Source organism: Salminus brasiliensis, chromosome 18 (genome assembly GCF_030463535.1).
Source record: "Salminus brasiliensis chromosome 18, fSalBra1.hap2, whole genome shotgun sequence".
NCBI lineage: Eukaryota > Metazoa > Chordata > Actinopteri > Characiformes > Bryconidae > Salminus > Salminus brasiliensis.
Window position 1 is genome coordinate 14,801,722 of NC_132895.1, and position 19,505 is coordinate 14,821,226.

General features: G+C 39.1%; 3 protein-coding genes across 5 annotated transcripts; 1 reads left to right on the forward strand and 2 right to left on the reverse strand.

Annotated features, from left to right (window-relative positions):
- Positions 1 to 237: 237 nt before the first annotated feature.
- On the reverse strand, positions 238 to 5,326 carry ccdc90b (coiled-coil domain containing 90B). Of its 3 annotated transcripts, none has more exons than XM_072661950.1 (10): positions 5,317 to 5,326; positions 4,267 to 4,374; positions 4,072 to 4,191; positions 1,780 to 1,883; positions 1,268 to 1,369; positions 1,084 to 1,125; positions 925 to 996; positions 755 to 808; positions 515 to 629; positions 238 to 433 (listed from the first exon to the last, which is right to left on the reverse strand). In XM_072661950.1, the coding sequence occupies exons 2-10, from the start codon at positions 4,370 to 4,372 to the stop codon at positions 378 to 380; spliced, it is 771 nt and encodes a 256-aa protein (XP_072518051.1). In that variant the 5' UTR covers positions 4,373 to 4,374; positions 5,317 to 5,326; the 3' UTR covers positions 238 to 377. The 3 variants fall into 3 exon arrangements, with proteins under 3 accessions (XP_072518051.1, XP_072518049.1, XP_072518050.1); XM_072661948.1 differs by having other exon boundaries at positions 5,248 to 5,324; XM_072661949.1 differs by lacking the exon at positions 5,317 to 5,326 and adding an exon at positions 5,015 to 5,199.
- alg8 (ALG8 alpha-1,3-glucosyltransferase) lies at positions 4,729 to 10,401 on the forward strand. Its single transcript, XM_072661947.1, has 13 exons — positions 4,729 to 4,827; positions 5,268 to 5,346; positions 6,188 to 6,381; positions 6,595 to 6,701; positions 6,803 to 6,870; positions 7,148 to 7,274; positions 7,962 to 8,065; positions 8,168 to 8,288; positions 8,404 to 8,543; positions 9,356 to 9,495; positions 9,587 to 9,684; positions 9,784 to 9,856; positions 9,991 to 10,401. The coding sequence occupies exons 1-13, from the start codon at positions 4,739 to 4,741 to the stop codon at positions 10,223 to 10,225; spliced, it is 1,575 nt and encodes a 524-aa protein (XP_072518048.1). The 5' UTR covers positions 4,729 to 4,738; the 3' UTR covers positions 10,226 to 10,401.
- A 1,960-nt stretch (positions 10,402 to 12,361) lies between these two features.
- On the reverse strand, positions 12,362 to 15,170 carry guca1d (guanylate cyclase activator 1d). The gene is made up of 4 exons (XM_072662103.1): positions 14,976 to 15,170; positions 13,374 to 13,523; positions 12,673 to 12,760; positions 12,362 to 12,501 (listed from the first exon to the last, which is right to left on the reverse strand). Exons 1-4 carry the CDS (start codon positions 15,168 to 15,170, stop codon positions 12,362 to 12,364), a joined length of 573 nt encoding a protein of 190 aa, XP_072518204.1.
- Positions 15,171 to 19,505: the final 4,335 nt, after the last annotated feature.

Genomic DNA, 19,505 nt, shown 5'->3' on the forward strand with positions numbered 1-19,505 from the left:
TTTCCTCCTACCCATCTACCATGGGCTCCAATGCTGAAAGCTTTTCTTGCTCCATTCACTTTGCTTTGCAGTTCTTTGTGCATTAAACTGGTAATGATTAGCACCATGTAAATAGATGACCTCCACCCTCTAGTATAAGACACAACCAGATGCCTGCCCAAATTGTATGAAACTCTGCCTCTGAGCACCATCGATTTGGGGGGGGGGTCTTAAAGCATAACTCAAAGGCACTCAAACTCAAATACAAAGGCACTTTATTTAAAAGGTTGGATGCATTGTAAAAACAAAGAGTAGCAAGAAATGAGCAGCAAAATGCACGGCTGACCAAAACAGTTGGTCAAAAAAAAAAGACGATCATTTCATCTTCCGTTCTTTTTTCACTTCCATAAACGATAGAAGCCCAATGCGATGACCAAACAGGAGAAGACGCATGCTGAAAGCAAACAGAAAAAATATTGCTATTCTGTAATGTGTAAAAGCTCATTATTATAACAGATTGTCCACCTATACATACCTGCGAGATATCGCACCGTCTGAAGTTTCAGTGATTCCAGAAGGGTCTTCAATGAAGCCACTTCGATGTCTATTTTCTTGGTGGTTTCTACTGTGCTACTTTCGATTTCACCAGTCTAAACACGACAGACAGCAGTAAACCATAATAACCAAGCATCTTCACTAACAAATGTATTAAACTTAATCAATGAAATTAGATTTCATTCTCAATTCAACACGATCACAACTTAACTAAACATACCTTTTTGTTAAACTCTGAATTAACCTCCATTAGTTTCTTCTCTTGTTCTGTAAACTAATGGATGACAGTTTGTGTAAAGCTGGAGGACAGCTGTTTAACAACCAAGAAAAATGTCTTACATGCTCATTAGAAACCTTAGAAAAACTACTGTAAACAGTACATTGACCTACCATGTCTGTAACTCTGCTGCGCTCTAGATTAATATCCAACTTGGCATCCGCTCGAATCTTTTGACTTTCCTCCTTCAATACATTCATTTAACATTTTGTTATTTATTAAGTCCTCAACAAACAATGCAAGTGTTTATGATTTATACAGAATATACTCACAAGCAATCTGTTCTTGATCTGTTCAAGTTCAGTTTTCATTTTCTAAGCACAAACAAAATTAAAGGGGAAAAAAAGTCAATTTTTTTTTCTTTGAGTAGATTTTCTACTGAAATTAGGTCTTAACGAAGAACAAATAGAGCATTTAAAACATTTTATTTTTAAAAAAAGCTGTAAGAAACCTTACTGCATTTTCAGAACGTAGGCTGGCAAATTCACTCTTTTCAAGAATAACCATGTCCTTTCTAATAGAATCAAGATGAGCCATAATTTGTTGGAGGGCAATTTCCTGAGACAGAAAGAACACTGATGAATGCACATTTAATGGTGAATGGTGGACTGAAAAATCTAATGTGCAGTTCACCCTAATCACAGTTGATCAGCCAAAACATATTTGAGGTTTGCTTCTTTACTTCCAAACTGGAGCTACGAGTTATTAAAATGTAATTAAATTTTAGTCATCATACCTATTCAGGGTTGTACAGTGCAACAAAACACTGCTTTCCGGTGCAGTAATAAGACAATAGTGCAAAGGCAAGGTACAGAGCTAATCAGTACAACAAATATAAATATGTGCCTAAAGGCAGAGGTGAAGAAGACAATGTAGACTAATGAAATGAAAATAGCTTTAGTACAAAACTAAAGAAGCAAATGTCGCAAAACCAAATCAACTCTGTTAAGGATAAAAGACATTGTTACCTGATGGGCTCCTGTAACCATATCCCTATATACAATGTCCATGTTGGCAGTCGTAAGAGTTACCAGCGCTGTAACGATCACCTCCGCTTGCTTCTTTTCAAACCCTTAACAAAAGGCACCCATATTTACTGTTTGTGTTGGACACCGATGGAACTTAGCCTTTGCCTTTAAGCCATCAGTGAAATGAACACACACTAGTCAGCAAATACACACCGTGAACAGTGAGCACATGTGCCCAGATCGGAGGGCAGCCATCACTGCAGCACCCAAATTGCAGTATTAAGGTATTCAGGGCCTTATTTAAGGGCCCAACAGTGTCATCTTTTTAAGCCTGAACACAACCTAGTCATAAATAGCCCAGAGCTCTAACCGGTGAGACACCACTGCCCAATATCTCAGTTAGGTACTGCTGTAATGCTTATTTATATCATTAGATATTTACCACTGATCAGGGGCAGTGGTGGCTCAGCGGTTAGAGCGCCGGGATATCGATAACAGGGTTGTGGGTTTGATTCCCGGGCTCGGCAAGCTGCCACTGTTGGGTCCTTGAGCAAGGCCCTTTACCCGGGCACTGGAGTTGGCTGCCCACCGCTCTGGGTGTGTGTGTGTGTGTGTGTGTGTGTACTCACTGCCCCTAACACATGTGTGTGTGTGAGTGTGTGTTCACTACCAGATGGGTTAAATGCGGAGGACACATTTCGCTGTACAGTGTACACTGTACAGTGACAAATACGTGCACCTTTAACCTTTTAACATTAGTTAGCTGCATTGACCAATATGGTAAGGGCATGTTTAGTTGTGGTACACAGGTATGACTGTGATATCAGGCACTTATCAGGGCTTTTACACAGTTTTTAAAACACACCTGCTACCTTTCTGGCACACTGTGTACATTTGTTCTGTATGTGTACAGGCAGAGACTATAGCTCATCTACAGGTTAACCTCTGTTATTACATTAGAATTATATATATATATATATACACACAGTTACAGTTATATATATATATATTACACATTACAGGGACAAAAATATTGGGACACCTGCTCATTCACTGTTTCTTCTAAAATCAAGGGTGTTGGAGTAACGTAAATGTCCAGGGAAAGCTCTCTATAGCTGCATTGCTAAGAATGTTGTCAGAATGTTGGATGATTACCACCACACCTCAGCCCCAACTTCCCAACTCATGCCAAAAGTATTGAATGGACACCATCATTCCAGAGAACACAGTTCTACCGCTCCACAGCTCAACGCCAGGGGCTTTCTACCCCTTTAGCCTATGCCTGGTTATGCACTGTGCCAAAAGCGTCATGTTTGTCTGCTCCTGGGAGTCCTTCTCTATAGCGAGAAAAGCTGTGTTTGTGCATTTGCACATCTTTGTCAGCAATGGGTATAACTTCAAGTTGCTGAATGCACTCATTAGAAGGAATGTCCACAAACATTTAGACATATAGTATGTGTAGATAGGGGGTGGGGTTAATGTTTATCTACAGAGGTATACTGTATGGGGGATATAAGTATTTATGCATTTTGGGTGCGTGCACACGTTGGCTTGTATTTATTGCAATTATTATGAATCAAAATAAACTGTTATTTACTAAAAAACTAATATGCTTTTCTAAAAGTAAAATTGTTAATGAAAAAATAATGAGTTCATCATTATGTTTCCTGAGTAAACATAGTAACTCTGCACTGTTAGACAAAAATGTTGTATCTTTTCACTCGCTTCGACATAAATTGAATCTGGCAGTTTTTCGTTATTGTGTCAAGATGAATGGACCAATTTAAATTCTCCAAAATCATTTCTTTGATATTGACTTCTATTGGAAGTTGCCTGTGAAGATGCCATAACTGCTTACTTCTGGGGGTCTGAAAAAATATTTAAATAAATAATAATAAAGCTTTTTTTTATCTATATCTGGGCAGTATGCATTTATTTGTTAAAAACAATTGAATAAATGCAAATAAATAAATAAATGAATAAATAAAACAATGTGATTCTGTGTTAACCCTTTCACAACCTCTCCTAGAGTAAGTCCAGTATGTACACTTGCCTTTCATTACCTAGTTTATCAAATCACACCTTCACTGGAGCAAATCTGGTGAGTTGCTTATTCCTCTAACCTATTCTCCTTATACTGCACTGTATTTTTCTACCATTTCATACTGCCTTACAGCCAAATACATGCAGTTTAAACCATTACCAACACTTTTAAACACTACTGTATAGTTCTGCATATACACACACACACACACACACACACACACACACAGCTAATAAATCTGGCCATACCATGAGATTCCAGTTCTTTCACGACTGCATGACTGTCAAAGGTCAGTTTCCTCTGTTCGAGAGGTGTGAGCTCCACTTTTCGTACATCGTATGAATGAACTCTGCTGGTTACATGGAGACCTGAAAGACACGAGACTTACTAACATCCTTCAGTTTGATGTGTGGAGATCACAGCAGCAGCACAGCCCAACTCACCTCTGATGGTCCTCCACACTGTAGGTGGGACACACTGATGAGGGGTCAGCCGCTGCCTGAACTGAGCAGCACAGTGTCTGCGCACAAGGGCTCCCCAGCACACCATGCCTTCAGTAAAAAAGAAGCGTTTCTTTAAATGATGTAGCTACGAAAAAGAGAGGAGACAGACCAGCAAAGCCAAGCTAGCTAGCTGCAAGCTCCTCCGCCCGCGAGTTAAACCATTAGCTACAGATGTTTACTGTGACTTTGGGCTGCAACCACAAATAACTGCAGAAGATCTGAATGAAGACATGTATCTAAGAATGCATTAAACTCCGTCCTTTGGCTCTAGGATCGCTTATTTAGAGTTTTTTTTTTGTTAAAAGTTAAAAGTTTATTTTTTATTTTCCTGCCGTTTCGCAACTCGACCGGAAGGAGGCGTTCCCGGGCTTTTAAATAAAGTTCTCTTGATTTGTACCCTCGGTCCGCTGTCATGGCTGCGCCCATGAGCGCTGAGAGGAGCTGGTTTGTGGCTTTAGCTTTCGGAGTTTCCTTCATCAAATGTCTCCTCATAAACGCCTAGTAAGTGCAGTTTACAACAACACAAAATAAACAACTGTCCCTTGAATTTCTGTTCCTCCCAAGACGGCCTGTCAGCGGCTGGAGTCCGATTTCTCTCACTGTCGACACCGTTAGCTCGAGTTTGCAGTTGGTTAAAATGCGATTAATGCACAATATTACACAGAGAGAGAGAGAGAGAGAGACTTACTAAACAGTTCATGTTTTCTGGAACAAATAGTTGTGAACGTTAATGGAAAAGTGCTAGCTAGCTATTTAGGTTTAACACTGGTGTTTACTACATTGGTATTAGCTACAGATAGCTAGCTGTTAGCATACTGCTGTATAACCTGTTTGGGTAGTTTAGCTAGCTATAGCTATCCTATAAAGCTTTCCAGGCTTGTAATCTACTGTCATTAAATAAATAGAAAAGAACTAATTGACCTAAAATCACTTAATTGCAGCCACTCGACAGACTTCGAAGTTCATCGAAACTGGCTTGCTGTCACTCACTCGTTGCCGGTGTCCCAGTGGTACTATGAGGTAGGTTAAAGGACCCCTTATCATGGTAAACTTAGCAAGAATTTTCTTTATTAAATACGTTTGATGTATTTAACTTTAACGTCTGTATCTTGTATCTAAACTAGGCTGCAAAATGTTAAATATGTTGTTTTAATAATGAGACAAAAAACTGTATGTACATTCATACATTTAAACCTATTCAGCTTACAGCAGTATAGACGGGTTCCCTGTTTGTAAACATTACTGGGTGTTGGTGCAGCAAAGGGGGGAAAGCACTTTGGAAACATAGCCAGTCATTTGGTTGTAATGTTAGTCATCTGCCATGCTTAACATAGATTTTGCCCTGTTTTGTTGATTCAATAATAAAATCCAATTTTTGGCAAAAGGATGTGATCCCCTTGGAATATTTAACATTTTCCATCCATCTTCTCTGTGGTTGCTGCTTTATGCCCCCTGGTTGCCTACTTATCCCTGTGATGTAATGGCCAGTCTATAGCCTCTCTCATTCACCTTGACGTTAAATGTAGTGTTTCAGGCCTTTTGCTTTTTGATTGATGCATTAAACATTACAGCTAATCAGAACATAGATCATGTCCGTATCAATCTTAAAGGAATGCTTTAGTTAGTAATACTTTAGTATAGTTATAATGTTGCTAACAATGAATTGTCATTTGAGTAATACTAATCGTTGACAAACCTTTACAAACATGTAAAAAAGATATATACTGTTTGTGGTAAATCACAAGCCACTCGAATGTCATAAATTGACTATAAAGGAAACTAAATGGCTATTTCAGTTGAAAGTATCATGCAGTTAAGATTATCCAGTTCACAACTTGTGGATGTGTATATGCATTTTCAGGCAACATCTGAGTGGACACTGGACTATCCCCCCTTCTTTGCTTGGTTTGAATATGGACTGTCGCATGTCGCCAAGTACTTTGATAAGGAGATGTTGGTGGTGCAGAATCTGAATTATGCCAGTCCAGCTACAGTGCTTTTCCAGAGGCTGTCTGTCATCATCACTGATCTGGTCTTCATTTATGCAGTTAAAGAGTAAGATCTTGCTAATCATATATTTATATATATAAAATATATAATCATATATTTTTATTTATTTTATTTATACTGTTACCTGTCCCTCACAGTAGTATTAGTGAATGCCAGAGAAAGAGTATGCTTACACTTTACTGTAGATGTTTTGTTATTGACCATCAAGCTGATGTTAGTTACAACAAAGTTTTTTCAGTGTGCTTTTGCCCCTTGTAGATGTTGCAAAAGTTGTCGGGACGACAAAGGGAAGGATCTGCTGGGAAAACCCTCTTTTATCCTGGCTACATTGCTATTGTGGAACTTTGGCCTTCTTATTGTTGATCGTATCCTTTAAAAATGAACATGTGCCATAATACTGAACAACTGAAAGTTCTTAACTAATCAAGTACAGCTGAGTACATTGACCTTGAATAATTCCATGCAGACATTCATTTCCAGTATAATGGCTTCCTCTTTGGTGTATTACTGCTATCAGTTGCACGGCATTTTCAGGTATTTGTTTCTTTTCTTTATCCAACTTCTTACTTTCCTAACCTGCACTCATGGTTTCTCATAAAATACTTGTACTATAAATACCATATAAATACTATATTAATATTCATTAAAAGTGTTACAGACACTGACAGCTTTCCGGAAAAAGCAGGACTGCACCCCTGCAGGGCCCAATAAATCTTATTCAGCTAACCACTTTTGACTGTACCTCATGTTTGGGATGAAGCTTGCTCTTATAACACCTTCACTCCTTCTTTCTGTATATATGTTTAAACAGAACAGACACTTGGAAGGCGCCCTACTGTTTTCCCTCCTCTTAAATCTGAAGCATATATACCTGTATGTTGCACCGGCCTATGGAATCTTTTTATTGAGATGTTTCTGTTTCACACAGAATAATGCAGGTATGTTTTCCAGCACAGTCTAATTGTTTATAAGACCCTGCCCACATGTATCTGGATATTTTAGATAAAAAATGATCTGCGTTTTGGCTGTGGTTTGGCTGTGGATGGGAGGCCAAACATGTAACAGTTTGGCCTCCCATGCACATGACAAGGCTGTTTTTGGTCACTATAAGCAGGCCTTTTTAAAAACGCTCTTTAAGGTGTAGATTCTTGAGTGCTGTTGAGTGTTAGTGTTATCGTGTGTACGGGGAAAATGAAGCTTTATGAAAACTCATGCCTGTTTCTGGCTGAATGTCAAATACCTCATTACTCCCTATATAGCCAACTACATAAGTCATAAAACTACAGCGTCTGCACACGGTTAGCACCAGATTTTCTCATATGAATACATGTAATATTATTGTTATTTTTATTTTATTATATATATACACAATACAGTGCTCGTTAGATGCAGAATCTGTAATTGTGTGGCTTGCTTAGAACGCTACATAGTGAGTAGTGGAGTAGAGTTTGTGGTGTTTTAAAATCTCTTTATATGAGAGACATGCTCATGCAAGCATTGTCGCCTGTGAATATTTTGTAAAAATGGAGGGAGGGAAATCTTTGTTTTTATAAATTTCTGTATACGTGTGGATGGTTCCTGTAATTCAAAGGATCCTCCTAAAATAGCCTTTGTTTTGTCCTTAGATGGTTCTTTACCATGGAAGAGTTTCAGCCTTTTGCGGTTAGTAGCACTTGGATCAATTGTTTTGTCCACATTTGCAGTGTCATTTGGACCCTTCATTGCAATGGTATGTGTTCCTAAATCTCCTTCTCATACTCTTTATAATGAGATTAGTTAAAATGAGTACCATCACTGAATTCCATTTCTCCTTATTATGAATGTCTTCAAGGGGCAGCTTCCACAAGTCCTCTCCAGGCTCTTCCCATTCAAACGTGGACTTTGCCATGCCTATTGGGCACCCAATATCTGGGCTCTTTACAACATAGCAGACAAAGCTCTTTCCATCTTGGGTATGGAAAATAACTATCATGTATATGTAGCGCACTCTGTAGTTTCAGCATTTTGTCACAAGCTATATGAAATGGGGGCACAACACTAACAATAGTTGTTTGTTGTGTGTTTTAGGGGTTAAACTCAAACTGCTTGACATTGACAAGCTCTCCAAGGCCTCAATGACTGGGGGCCTGGTTCAAGAGTTCCAGCACTCTGTTCTTCCATCTGTGTCTCCTGTAATAACGCTTATTTGTACATTACTGTCAATCCTGGTGAGTTTTGCAGATGTGATGTAATGTGTAATAAACTTTATACATTGTTTTTTGTTTTTTTTTTATGTAAATTTTTAAATATTTAATTAATTTATTTAATGTGTGTTAAAACATTTTCTGTTAATTTTTTCAAATAAGCCCACAAAACTAAAAAATGTATTATCCTTAACAAAGACCAGGCTCATTTGAGTATGGGTACGCACATATCATAACCCCACCACCAGCCAATTTACTCTGATAGGAGGCACTGAGAGAAGGTAGAATTGAGTAGTTAGCTTTCTCCTTCAAGCATGTTTAACTGTCTTTGAACTGCAATGCAGCTGTCTGGCTTAATGTAACCTGGCAGAAGCATATGCTACCCTTCACCCTCCCAGCACTGGTGGCATTGTGTGTGAGAGACTAACTAGTGGTTTTAGTCTGGAAATGTCAAAATAGGGGAGGAAATTGGATTCAATTTAAAGTTTAAAGTTAACACAGTGTTTCAAATATTTATTATTATTTTTTAGATTGTTTGATGCTATATTAAAAGCCGTACAGCCTGTTCAAGAAGTGACCGACTGTGTTTCTCATATGAATACAGATCATAATTTAATGATTTGATAACAGTTTTTTATTTTCAAAACTGACGTCCAGCTTTCTAATTACAAAGAAAGTCAGCAGTAACAAGGTCTTGGCAGACAAGGATATTTTTGTTCCAGTTTTGCTAATTTAAGAAACGTGTGTATTTTAGATAGTTTAAACTCAAGCACAGTTGATGTACTGATGCTATACTTCACTTGCTGTGCCATCTGTATTCCTGTTTGTTCTTGTAGCCTGCAGTCTTCAGTATGTGGCAGAGACCAAATGGAGCTAGAGGTTTCTTGCGCTGCATGGTTATCTGTGCTCTTGGATCTTTCATGTTTGGGTGGCATGTACATGAGAAGGCTATTTTAATGGCAATACTTCCTTTAAGGTAAGCCTTGGTGTTTTAATTATTTTTATATTACATTCTGGATGTTATCACACTTCATCCATTTTTTGTGCGTTCTTACATATTTTTCCAGTTTACTTGCAGTTGAGGGCAAAGAGGATGCCAGAACATTTCTAATCCTCAGTACAACAGGCCATTTTTCCCTTTTTCCACTGCTTTTCACAGCTCAGGGTATGTACTTGTCCATTGAACTTTTTTTATTATTATTATAAAGACGAAACCTGGTCTGACAGTTTGTTTAAACATCACTTTCTCTTTTTCTAATATCAGAGCTGCCTATCAAAATTCTCCTGATGTTGCTGTTTACAATCTTCTGTTTCACCTCTCTGAATAAGCTTTTCAGGTAGGTTCATGTTTTCATTTTCTTTTCAGGTCCAGTTTGAAAATCTTTATAGGCATCAAAGCACTACTGGCCAGTAATGTCAATTTCAATACTATAAAACCACAGTGATATATTGACTTTTCTTTATCATCCAGTAAATCTGGTCCGTTGCTGAACTCAGTGGAAACTGCTTATCTTCTGGGCCTGGTTCCTCTGGAGCTCATCTGTGAGTTTGTGTACCCGCTGACTTCTTGGCAGCACACCCTGCCCTTCATCCCCCTGCTCCTCAACTCTGTTTACTGTGCACTAGGTGTGCTCTACTCCTTTATCAGACTCTACCTTTCGGTGCTGTCTGTTCAATGCACCACAAGCAAGACAAAATATCAGTAACTCATGGAGGATGATGGTTACACAGAGAAGTATCAGTTGTCTGAATTTGTGACCAAAAGGTTGAACATTTTGGGAAATGGTTGAAAAAAACAGATGATTTCTTTTGATGGTGCAGAGTAATTTTCTACTGTATGTATTTTTTTTAAATTAAAGAAACATTTTTTAGCTGGTTGAAATTTGATGCATCATTCTATACAGTGAAACTGTTGGTTAGTAAATGCGTTACCACCCAGCACCTAAACATTGCTCCAAAATACTGTCATGTGAATCATAAAAGACAATATCATTGTGTTTTTAGTTTTTTATTCTTAATAAGGCAACAACACAACTGTATTTCATTCCAGGTAATACTTTACCTGAATTTTACAGATTATATAAAAGTTGTGGTCAGTGTTTACTGCATGAAAAATATACAGATTAATGTTTTTTTCCATGTTTTCAGACATTCCAAGTAAGTCAACCATTTACACAAGTTTTATACACCATTTATATAACATCAGCACCACTGACCAGTGATGTGAACAACATTGATTATCCTCATCTATCAGACTGGGTCAGATCATCTCTAAAACATCAGGCAGGGTTTTTGGGGGGTTTTCTGGTATGCAGTGGTCAGTACCTACCAAAAGTGCTCCAAGGAAGGACAACCAGTGAATCGGCAACAAGCTCATTGGGACACTAAAATCTCATCTCATTGATCAACGGAGGCCCCACCTCACACTTTACGGGACTTAAAGGATCTGCTGCTAATTTCTTAGCACCAGATACCACAGGAAGCCTTCAGAGGTCTTGTGGGAGTAGGTGATTCGAATGATGAATGGTCAGATCTGTTGTGCCAACACAAGGGGAACCTGCTCAGTATTAGGCATGAGGTGCTAATGTTATGGTTGATCAGTGTCGATTATCAACAGAATAATCTCTGTACACTCACAAAGCATTGATTGAAATGCTTTGATTTAAAATATATATTTATATAAAAGTGGGTGTTCACTCTTGTGCTCTTCTGATAATAGAAATACTCTCTCCATATTATCTTGTTATCTATAGCCTGAGAACTGCTCAACTAAGTGTAGTGCTCAGAAGCATAAACAAATATTATTCCAGTAGCAGTTATAAGTAGATTGTGTTTAACTACTGCTAGTGTTGAGATATGAAGCCAAACAAATTTGAATATATGTTTATACACTGTGCATTAAAATGTAGAAAAAGCTAGAAATAGTTAATGAATGAAATGTAATGCATCTCTTCACTCCTTCAGCACTACACTGAAATTATCTTCTGCACTGTTTCAGCCCATTTTTACATTTAATTTAAAACATATTTTCCAAAATGTTGGCCAGATCATCAGATAATGAATAAAGTCACAACAGTCAAACAACTATTCAACTTTGCATGGCTTAAAGATACAGTTAAAGATAGAGTATATTGGTTAGGTTGTTCAGACAGAGAAAAAAAGGCAAAGGAGGGCTCTTTGTACAATGTGCTTTGTGAATTTGTCATCCCTTTTGCTTTATAGTTTTGTTATTGATTAGTTTTCCCAGAATTAAGAGATTTATTTTAATGATCTGCATTTTTTCCCTACATTGAGCTTTCAGTGTTGTAGGGACTGTTAATGGCATTGTTTCTTTGGGAAGTCCAGATGGCATAGGCAATGTTCTGTCTTCCCTTTCTGTCTGTAAACCAGTATACATTCTTCTAATTTCAGCCTACCACCTGGCAAGCATTTCCATTCAGTGCAAAAGAGAAGGCGCTTACCCACAAGAGAGTGGTCTAAGCACCGCATCTTGGTTCTGGGCGTACGAACATCTGAGCCTTTCCTTAAAAAGCAGTGCGTTCTCTTCCGCGTAATTCGTTCTCTTGTGAGTCTTGCCAGCAGTCTCTGAGTTCTTTGAAACCCCTTAAAGAATTAGAGGATCAGCCCAGGGTGGCTTGGCATCTCCCTCGTTCACCAACCTAACATGACTCCCTTAAAGTGTGCTTCTTGACGGAACATCACAGATCGAACTGCATGCACCCAAGGCCTTTTGTCCGAAGCAGTACCATTTCCTTTCCATCTCGTTTTTTGGTTTTCAAGTTGAAAAAAAAAATCATAGGGGACATGTCTTTGTTTTTTTCAGAATTGTCTATGGTAAATCCTTATTTGTGGTTGTTTGCTTGCTGCCATCCTTCGACAATGATGACTAGGACTGGAGTCAGGTCCATCATTTTTTTCAGCATCTCCATAATGTCAGGGTGTCCTTTGGCTCCTTCAATGAACTCTTCAAGAGTCAGTTCACCTTAGAGTTAAAAAGGGGAGGCAAAGGTGGGTTTAGGTCAGCAGACACACATATAAGCTTATGGTCATAAGGCTATGGTGTTGCTAAACTGAGCTAATTCTGTTCCGGAGCTCCAATCTTTTAAAGTGGGCCTGCGTCTTAATTCTCTCAGCTGTTGTCATTTGCTCTTACCTTCTCCATTGACATCAATTTTTTCAAATATGAGCGTGACCACTTCCTCTGGCACGAGCTCATAGTTCCGTGTGATGTCCTGTATGGCCTGTTGTAAAAACACAAAATTAGACAAGCTTCAGTTTTTCTTCTCTATTATTATGCTGCACACTGTGATCAATTGCGTGAAGAAACATGCAAGATCTTTTCTTAGGTAACGATTGGAATCAGGCCTAGTACAGCTGAGCAGCTTTTAGATAACGTAGACTGGCCGCGCACTTGATTTCTATATGTGGAGAACCTCTGAGGTAGTTTGAGGTCAAAGTAAAGTAGGAGGAGAGTGACGGCTCTTGAATGGGATTAGATTAGCACATCCACAGATTAAGTGGTGTCCAATTTTACTTTAATGCAAAGTATCTTATGCAGAGATGGGCAATTTCAGTCCTGGAGGCCAGACTTTTGTGCGGTTTTATGCTGTTAATTGCCAGGTTTAGTAGGTCTGTTGAAGCAGGGAAATCTGCGAATGTGCTGACCAGCCCCCCGTTGCCCATCCCAGTCTAATGGGATTTTTTATATGGTTTGAAACATTGTAAATGCTGTAATTGAGCAAGTCATGGTGCTGACCTGCATAATGCTAAAGATTAATGGTAAATCAGTGACATGGTACACATATCAATTACCTCAGTGTCGTGTTTTAAAATGTGTAAAGACCCAGCATTTACCGTGAATATCGTCTCTAGTTCCTCCCTGTCGATTTTTCCATTGCCATCTTGGTCAAAAAGTTTGAAGTACCATTTTAATTTTTGGTTGATTTCCCCCTTGAGCATCAGGCTGATGGCAGCGATGTATTCCACAAAATCTATGTATCCGTCCTAAACAGAGACAAAGTGTTAATATTATTTCATTCTCATTTTCTTCACACCATAATTTCATACTTAAGTCTAACTAGTGCAAGCATTGGGTGTTTTATTTGTTCTACTGTGTCTGGTGGGATATAGATGTTCTTTGCTTTGCAGTGTTGTTTTCTAATGCAGTTAAATTCAGCTGTGCTACAAACAGTTCTGGGTAATTCTCACAAAAGTCTCAAACCATGTCCATAAACATTAGAGGGTCTTAATCATTATGCAGATAAACATTGATCATAGAATTTAGTTGATCAATGGGAGATCTGAATCAGCGATGTTAAAAAATCAGATTTCCCTTAAATTGTGTGTATAAATATTTGATCTATATTTTATCATAAAATGAAGTTTAAAAAAAAACATGAATTTAATCAGTTTACTGTTCATTATTCAACCAGGCTTCATGTGTACAAAAAGGTAAACATCAATCAGTCATTTAAATAGTTATAAGGTTGGGCCTGCATATTTATCCTGTTTTCTGAGAATGACCTCTCAGAATGTTTATTTACAGTAAATAAACACCGGTTGCTTGAACAGTTAAAATGCCCCATTTTACTGGTTTTAATTTATTTTACACAGTTTTGATTTATTGTAAGAAATTGTGGTAACACTATTAGCACTTATTTAATCAGGTGTAAAATGAGGATTAGTAAACGGGGCTGTTGACTTATTTAACTGATTCCAGACCTTAAGGTGTTCTAAATTATGACAAGACTGTTATACAGCTCTGAAGAGATCATACAGCAACTCTGACCTGCAGTTGCTTTTAGGGATGCACAGGTATGAGAGTTGTGGGCCAATGCTGATATTTAATATTTTTGAAGTGATATGTAGCCTTTATAAAATGTAGAAATTGGGAATAGGTCCATCTGGCTTGGCATTAAATAAAATGCTTGCTATTTGTTTATACAGCAAATGGACCTAAGATCATGCAGTGCAGGCAGAGCAGTCACACTGGACAATATGTCCTAATGTCATCTAAATTGGACTCTTTTATTGTGACATTTATATAAGTCATTTAATACTCTATGGACAACATGTATGGGTTTAATATTGTAGTTTGGTAAATAATCATATACTTTTAACCTACATCAGTGTTCCAGAAGCAGCTTTTATTTGTGATGCATCTCATCCATTGTGGGCATTTTCAGACAGATTTGTCAAAAACTGCAAAATAATCCTCAATAAATGTTCTTAATAGCATAAAAGCTGAACATGACTCCATTCCCACAGTCAGAGTGTGCATGTTTGGCATCATGTCTGCTGGCTGCTCAGGAAAGTTATGGAACCAAACAAATCACCTTAAAAACTACATTGAAAATGACTGTATTGGTGGAGCTTTTCTTTTTTGTGCACTGGAGCCTGTAAGATTCTAGCTGAAATCACTGATGACATTTCAGAGTTCTCATACTATATCCTCACCCCATCCATGTCGAACGTGAAAAAGACCTGGTCCACATAGCTGTTGGCGTTCTCGTTCATCCCCTGTAGTCCAAGGATGGCTTTAAGCTCAAAGAGCGTGATCAGGCCCGATGGAGACTCCTTCATGAACTTGTTGTACCAGTGGTGCATGTCCTCGGCTAGGATCTCGTCCAGGTTGGTGTGCTTGTTGCCCATGGCTGCTCTGTGCTGCAGTATGGAAATTGCTCCTTCCTCACCTGCTGTTGGGCGCCAATCTGCTCCAGGTGGATGTTTCGACACGGTTTAAATTCCTTTCGGGTGCTCCCTGATGCTCGCACAGGCCAGGAGCCCTTCTGACGAGCTGCACCTGGGCAGTGTCGCCTGCAGACTGGCCACTTCAGAGGGCTCGAGAGCGAGATTCTGACCGTCTAAACCTCTTATGTCGCTGTACTACTAAAAAAGGGTAGTCTCTTAAAATAACTGCCTCTAATGCGATAATGACAGCCTTCCTGCACTGAACAAGAGGATATTCAGAGCCCATGTTTAAAGAAGAGGCCCTGGCACAGACAAGAGAATGCTTATGCAATGTGGCCTGAGGTCACCTGCCTGTTGAGGACTGGCTCCATGTCCAGTCAGTGTAGGGTAAAGTGCGGGAGAGCTTGCACGATACCCCTCTTTGTAGAGATATTAGTAGTTTGGGGTCATTCAAACTGCTGAATGGAGAACATTGTATCACATACTAGCCAGAATAATTGGCTTCACTCAATTTATAACTTTTCTTATAAGCCTTTTTCTGTTTCTGTCTATAGGTCAATGCAAAAATAAAAAAACACACACACACAGGATAGTTTTTCGGTATTTTCTGCATCAAGAGCCTGTGATGTTATTGCAGTGTATGTATTGTCAAAGCCATTTTTTCCAGTAAAGGAAAAAATGCATATACACAGTTATGCAGTCCTGTACTCAGTATATATATATTGGGGTATTGGGGTATTCCAGCTTTGTGCCCAATGAATCTAGGTAGGCTCCAAACCACCCTCCCTCCCCTCCTCCCGACTGTGACTACGATGAATCAGATAGATGGATGAATAAAGAGATGAATGCTTCTTGTTCATTGTGTCATTTACAACACAGAACACTTGTTTTCATATACTCTTCTATCTAAATCAAGGGATTTGTGCTGTCACTGAAATGTCTTCTTCTAAAAGGCCTTGTTGGTTAATCATATTGACCAATAATATTAACCAATAAAGTCATGTTTCACTCGGCTAGCTCAGAGATCCTCCCTTGAACGGATTTATATAGACTTTAATGGTGCAAACTTTATCAGTGTACATACAGCCCACAGTTTACATCTGCAGCATAGCCGTAAGCATGAAAGTCTAGTCACGCAGGTGTGCTTGTATTGAGTAATGAGTTACCCAGTGCCACACCTCCCAGTCAGATCGTTTACCATTAGCAGACTGGAGACCTATTTATGATGAAGCTCAGCTCAGGATAAAAAGCTACACTCTTGAGGAGAGTAAAGTCTGTAAGTCGGCTATGGGCTCATTACAGTAAAGTGGATTATGGGTGCTACAGGTTGCCGCTTCATTGGAGCTTTCAGTGTGTGCAAACCATGAGGTGCGCTGTCCCACCTTTCACTGCTGTAGAATTTTCTTCACATTACTATGTACTGTGGATTTGTTAAGACTAGTGTTCAACCAGTCAGTAACGGTTATGTAAAGTTTCCTGATTTCAACACTCCTCTATTAGTCATTCTTTGCAAGTGGAACATGAGTGTTCAGTCTGAGCCTAACTAATAGCAGTGGAAAATCCAAAGGAGCTATATATGGGACTGTGTGTTTCAGTTCCTTATTTTCATAAGTACACATAAGTTCCACAGTAGTTACTGAATAATTCATTGTAAAGGAGGGGGTTAACTAAGGCTGTATCTGTTGCACAGCACACAAAGCTGAGCCTATTGCAGTGTGTGCTAAGCATGTTCCAAACCAGACCACAGAGCCAATCAGACAGTAAAAAAGCAGTACCTTCTCTAACTCAATTAGTAAGGAGAGAAGATGGAATGAGAAGGATACCATGAAGGAGTTAAGAAGCACTGGGTGCTGGTGGGGATGAATGATAATACCGCATGACTCAGGGCAGCGGAGATATCCAGCGGTCACAGTCAAATCATGATTTGAAAACTGGGCACTCATGTTGAGCGAGAGTCCAGTTGTTTCATTGTCACGGTTTCTTTCAAATTCTGATTTTACGTCATCCGTTTTCAGCAAAGTCATTTGCAGTTGTAATACAGAGTTCTCTGAAGGGCTGCTTATCATGCCTGGAAAGCCACTTAATCCACTTTAATCCTCCCACTCTTGGCTTTATATCTGTGAATTAAGTCTCTAATTAATCATGTCTCGTCTGGTGAACGTCTCTTAACTGTTTTCTGTCTCCCATGGACTTCCGTGTACATTAACATTAGATTTTTTGATCCGGCCATAACAGAACCAACTACCTAAAACTAAGTAGGTCCCTCTTGTGCCGCCACAACAGATCTGTCCGTTCGAGGCATGGACTCCACGAGACCTCTGAAGGCATCCTGATGGATCAACACCTGTAAAGTAAAGGTTCCTTGAGGAAATTTTAGGGGTTCCTCAATTTGAAACTAGAGGAACCTTTTAAGGTGCTTTGGAGTACCTTAAAAGACCCTTTTCTTCTCAAAATAATAATGTTTCCTCCACAGTTTCAATTTGAAGAATCTCCAAAAGTTACTCAAGGAACTTATACTTTAGCTGGCCATATCCCTGTCACTGGTTCACCGGTTGTCCTTTCCTGGTCTTGCACTTTTGGTAGGTACTGACCACTACATACCAGGAACACTGCACAAGACCTGCCTGATGTTTTGAAGATTTTCTGATCCAATCATCTAGCCATCACATAGCATAGGCTCTTGTCTAAGTGGCTCGGATCCTTATGCTTGCCCATTACTTCTGCTTTTAACACATAACCTTTAATAATTGACTGTTCACTTGCTGCCTAACATATCCCAGCACCTGACAGATGCTCTGTAGCATACACATGATGTACACTGTAGATGAAGGTCATCAATGTTGTTCACTTTACCTGGTGCTAATGTTCTGGCTCTTTTTTAGTTTTTTATTAATCATCTTCTTTAAGCCTTTAACATTGAAAAGTCTATTGAAGTCCATTGAAGTGGTTTTTATGCACAGATCAAGCAAGTAATGGGATGGAGAACCCTTAAAAGTCCTGACAGGCCACCAGTTAATTCTGTACAGTTCATCAGCCCCCCTCTACCCCATACACCAGTCTAAGGGACCACCACTGCTGTTATTACTTGGGTAGTGGACCAATATCAGCACCGTAGTGATACTGGCATTGTAGTGGCATGATGGTGTACGCTGTACCAGTGTAATGACAGTGTTGGTCTCTAAGGTAAATAATGGACTACCAAATCCGTGCCTCTGTGGAGGTCTTTAACTGGTGATCTGCTCTCCTTGTCAAATTCAGTACCCTGTACTAAAAGCATTCAGTAGTTGTTCTTATTTAGTACATGTTAGTAATTGGATTTATTCGTAATGATACAGTATAAGAGGTCTAACACTTTTATGTGATGGGGTTTAGGAAGCCCTAAAGAAGGAATAGCCTTTGGCGTGCAGTCAGGAGATTACTGCTCTATGGGTGCCTTTTTCTACTTAGCACCAGCATTCACATGCACGTAGAGGTCAGAGGACACACGCATTCACAGCTAGACTGTACGCATATTTAATTTATTTGTTATGGTAACTACAATCTACCTCATCTATCTACCTCAGCAAACAATGTAACTGTAACAGTAACAGCCTATCTTGGCACTCACAAAACCATTGGTCAGCTGCATATTTCATTAAACAGTGCATAATTAGTCCTGTTCACACGGATGAAGTGCAGCAAATTCAGCGTAAAATTCATTGTAATATTTGGAAAGGAAAATCTGCTGCTACTGGTGCTTATAAGATGCATATACACTAAATGGACAAAAGTATTGGGACACCTGCTCATTCACTGTTTTTTTTCCCGCAGTCATTAGCCTGCTTTTGATGGAGTAACGGCTACTCTACCGTCTATTTCGGAGCATTGCTGTGAGGATTTAATTGTATTCAACAACAAATGTGTTGGTGAGGTCAGGGTGTGGGATGATCACCACCTCACCTTAACTCATTCCAAAAGTACTGGATGAAGCACCATCATTCCAGAGAACACAGTTCCATTGCTTCACAGCTCAATGCTGGGGGGCTTTTTACCCCTCTAACCCATGCCTGGCATCAGGCATGGTGCCAATACGTTCATGTTTTTCTGCTCCTGTTCTATTGGCAGTACTCCTCTACAGGGACTAGGAAGAGTTTTTGTGCATTTGCAAATCTGGGTCAGCAATTAAAGCAATTTAAACTACCTGAATGCATTCATTAGAAGAGGTGTCCGCAAACATTTGGACAGTGTATATTGTGAAAATGTCTAAATATATGTGATACCTAATATGTTTAGCATCTTGCACACTTCTGGCTCCTA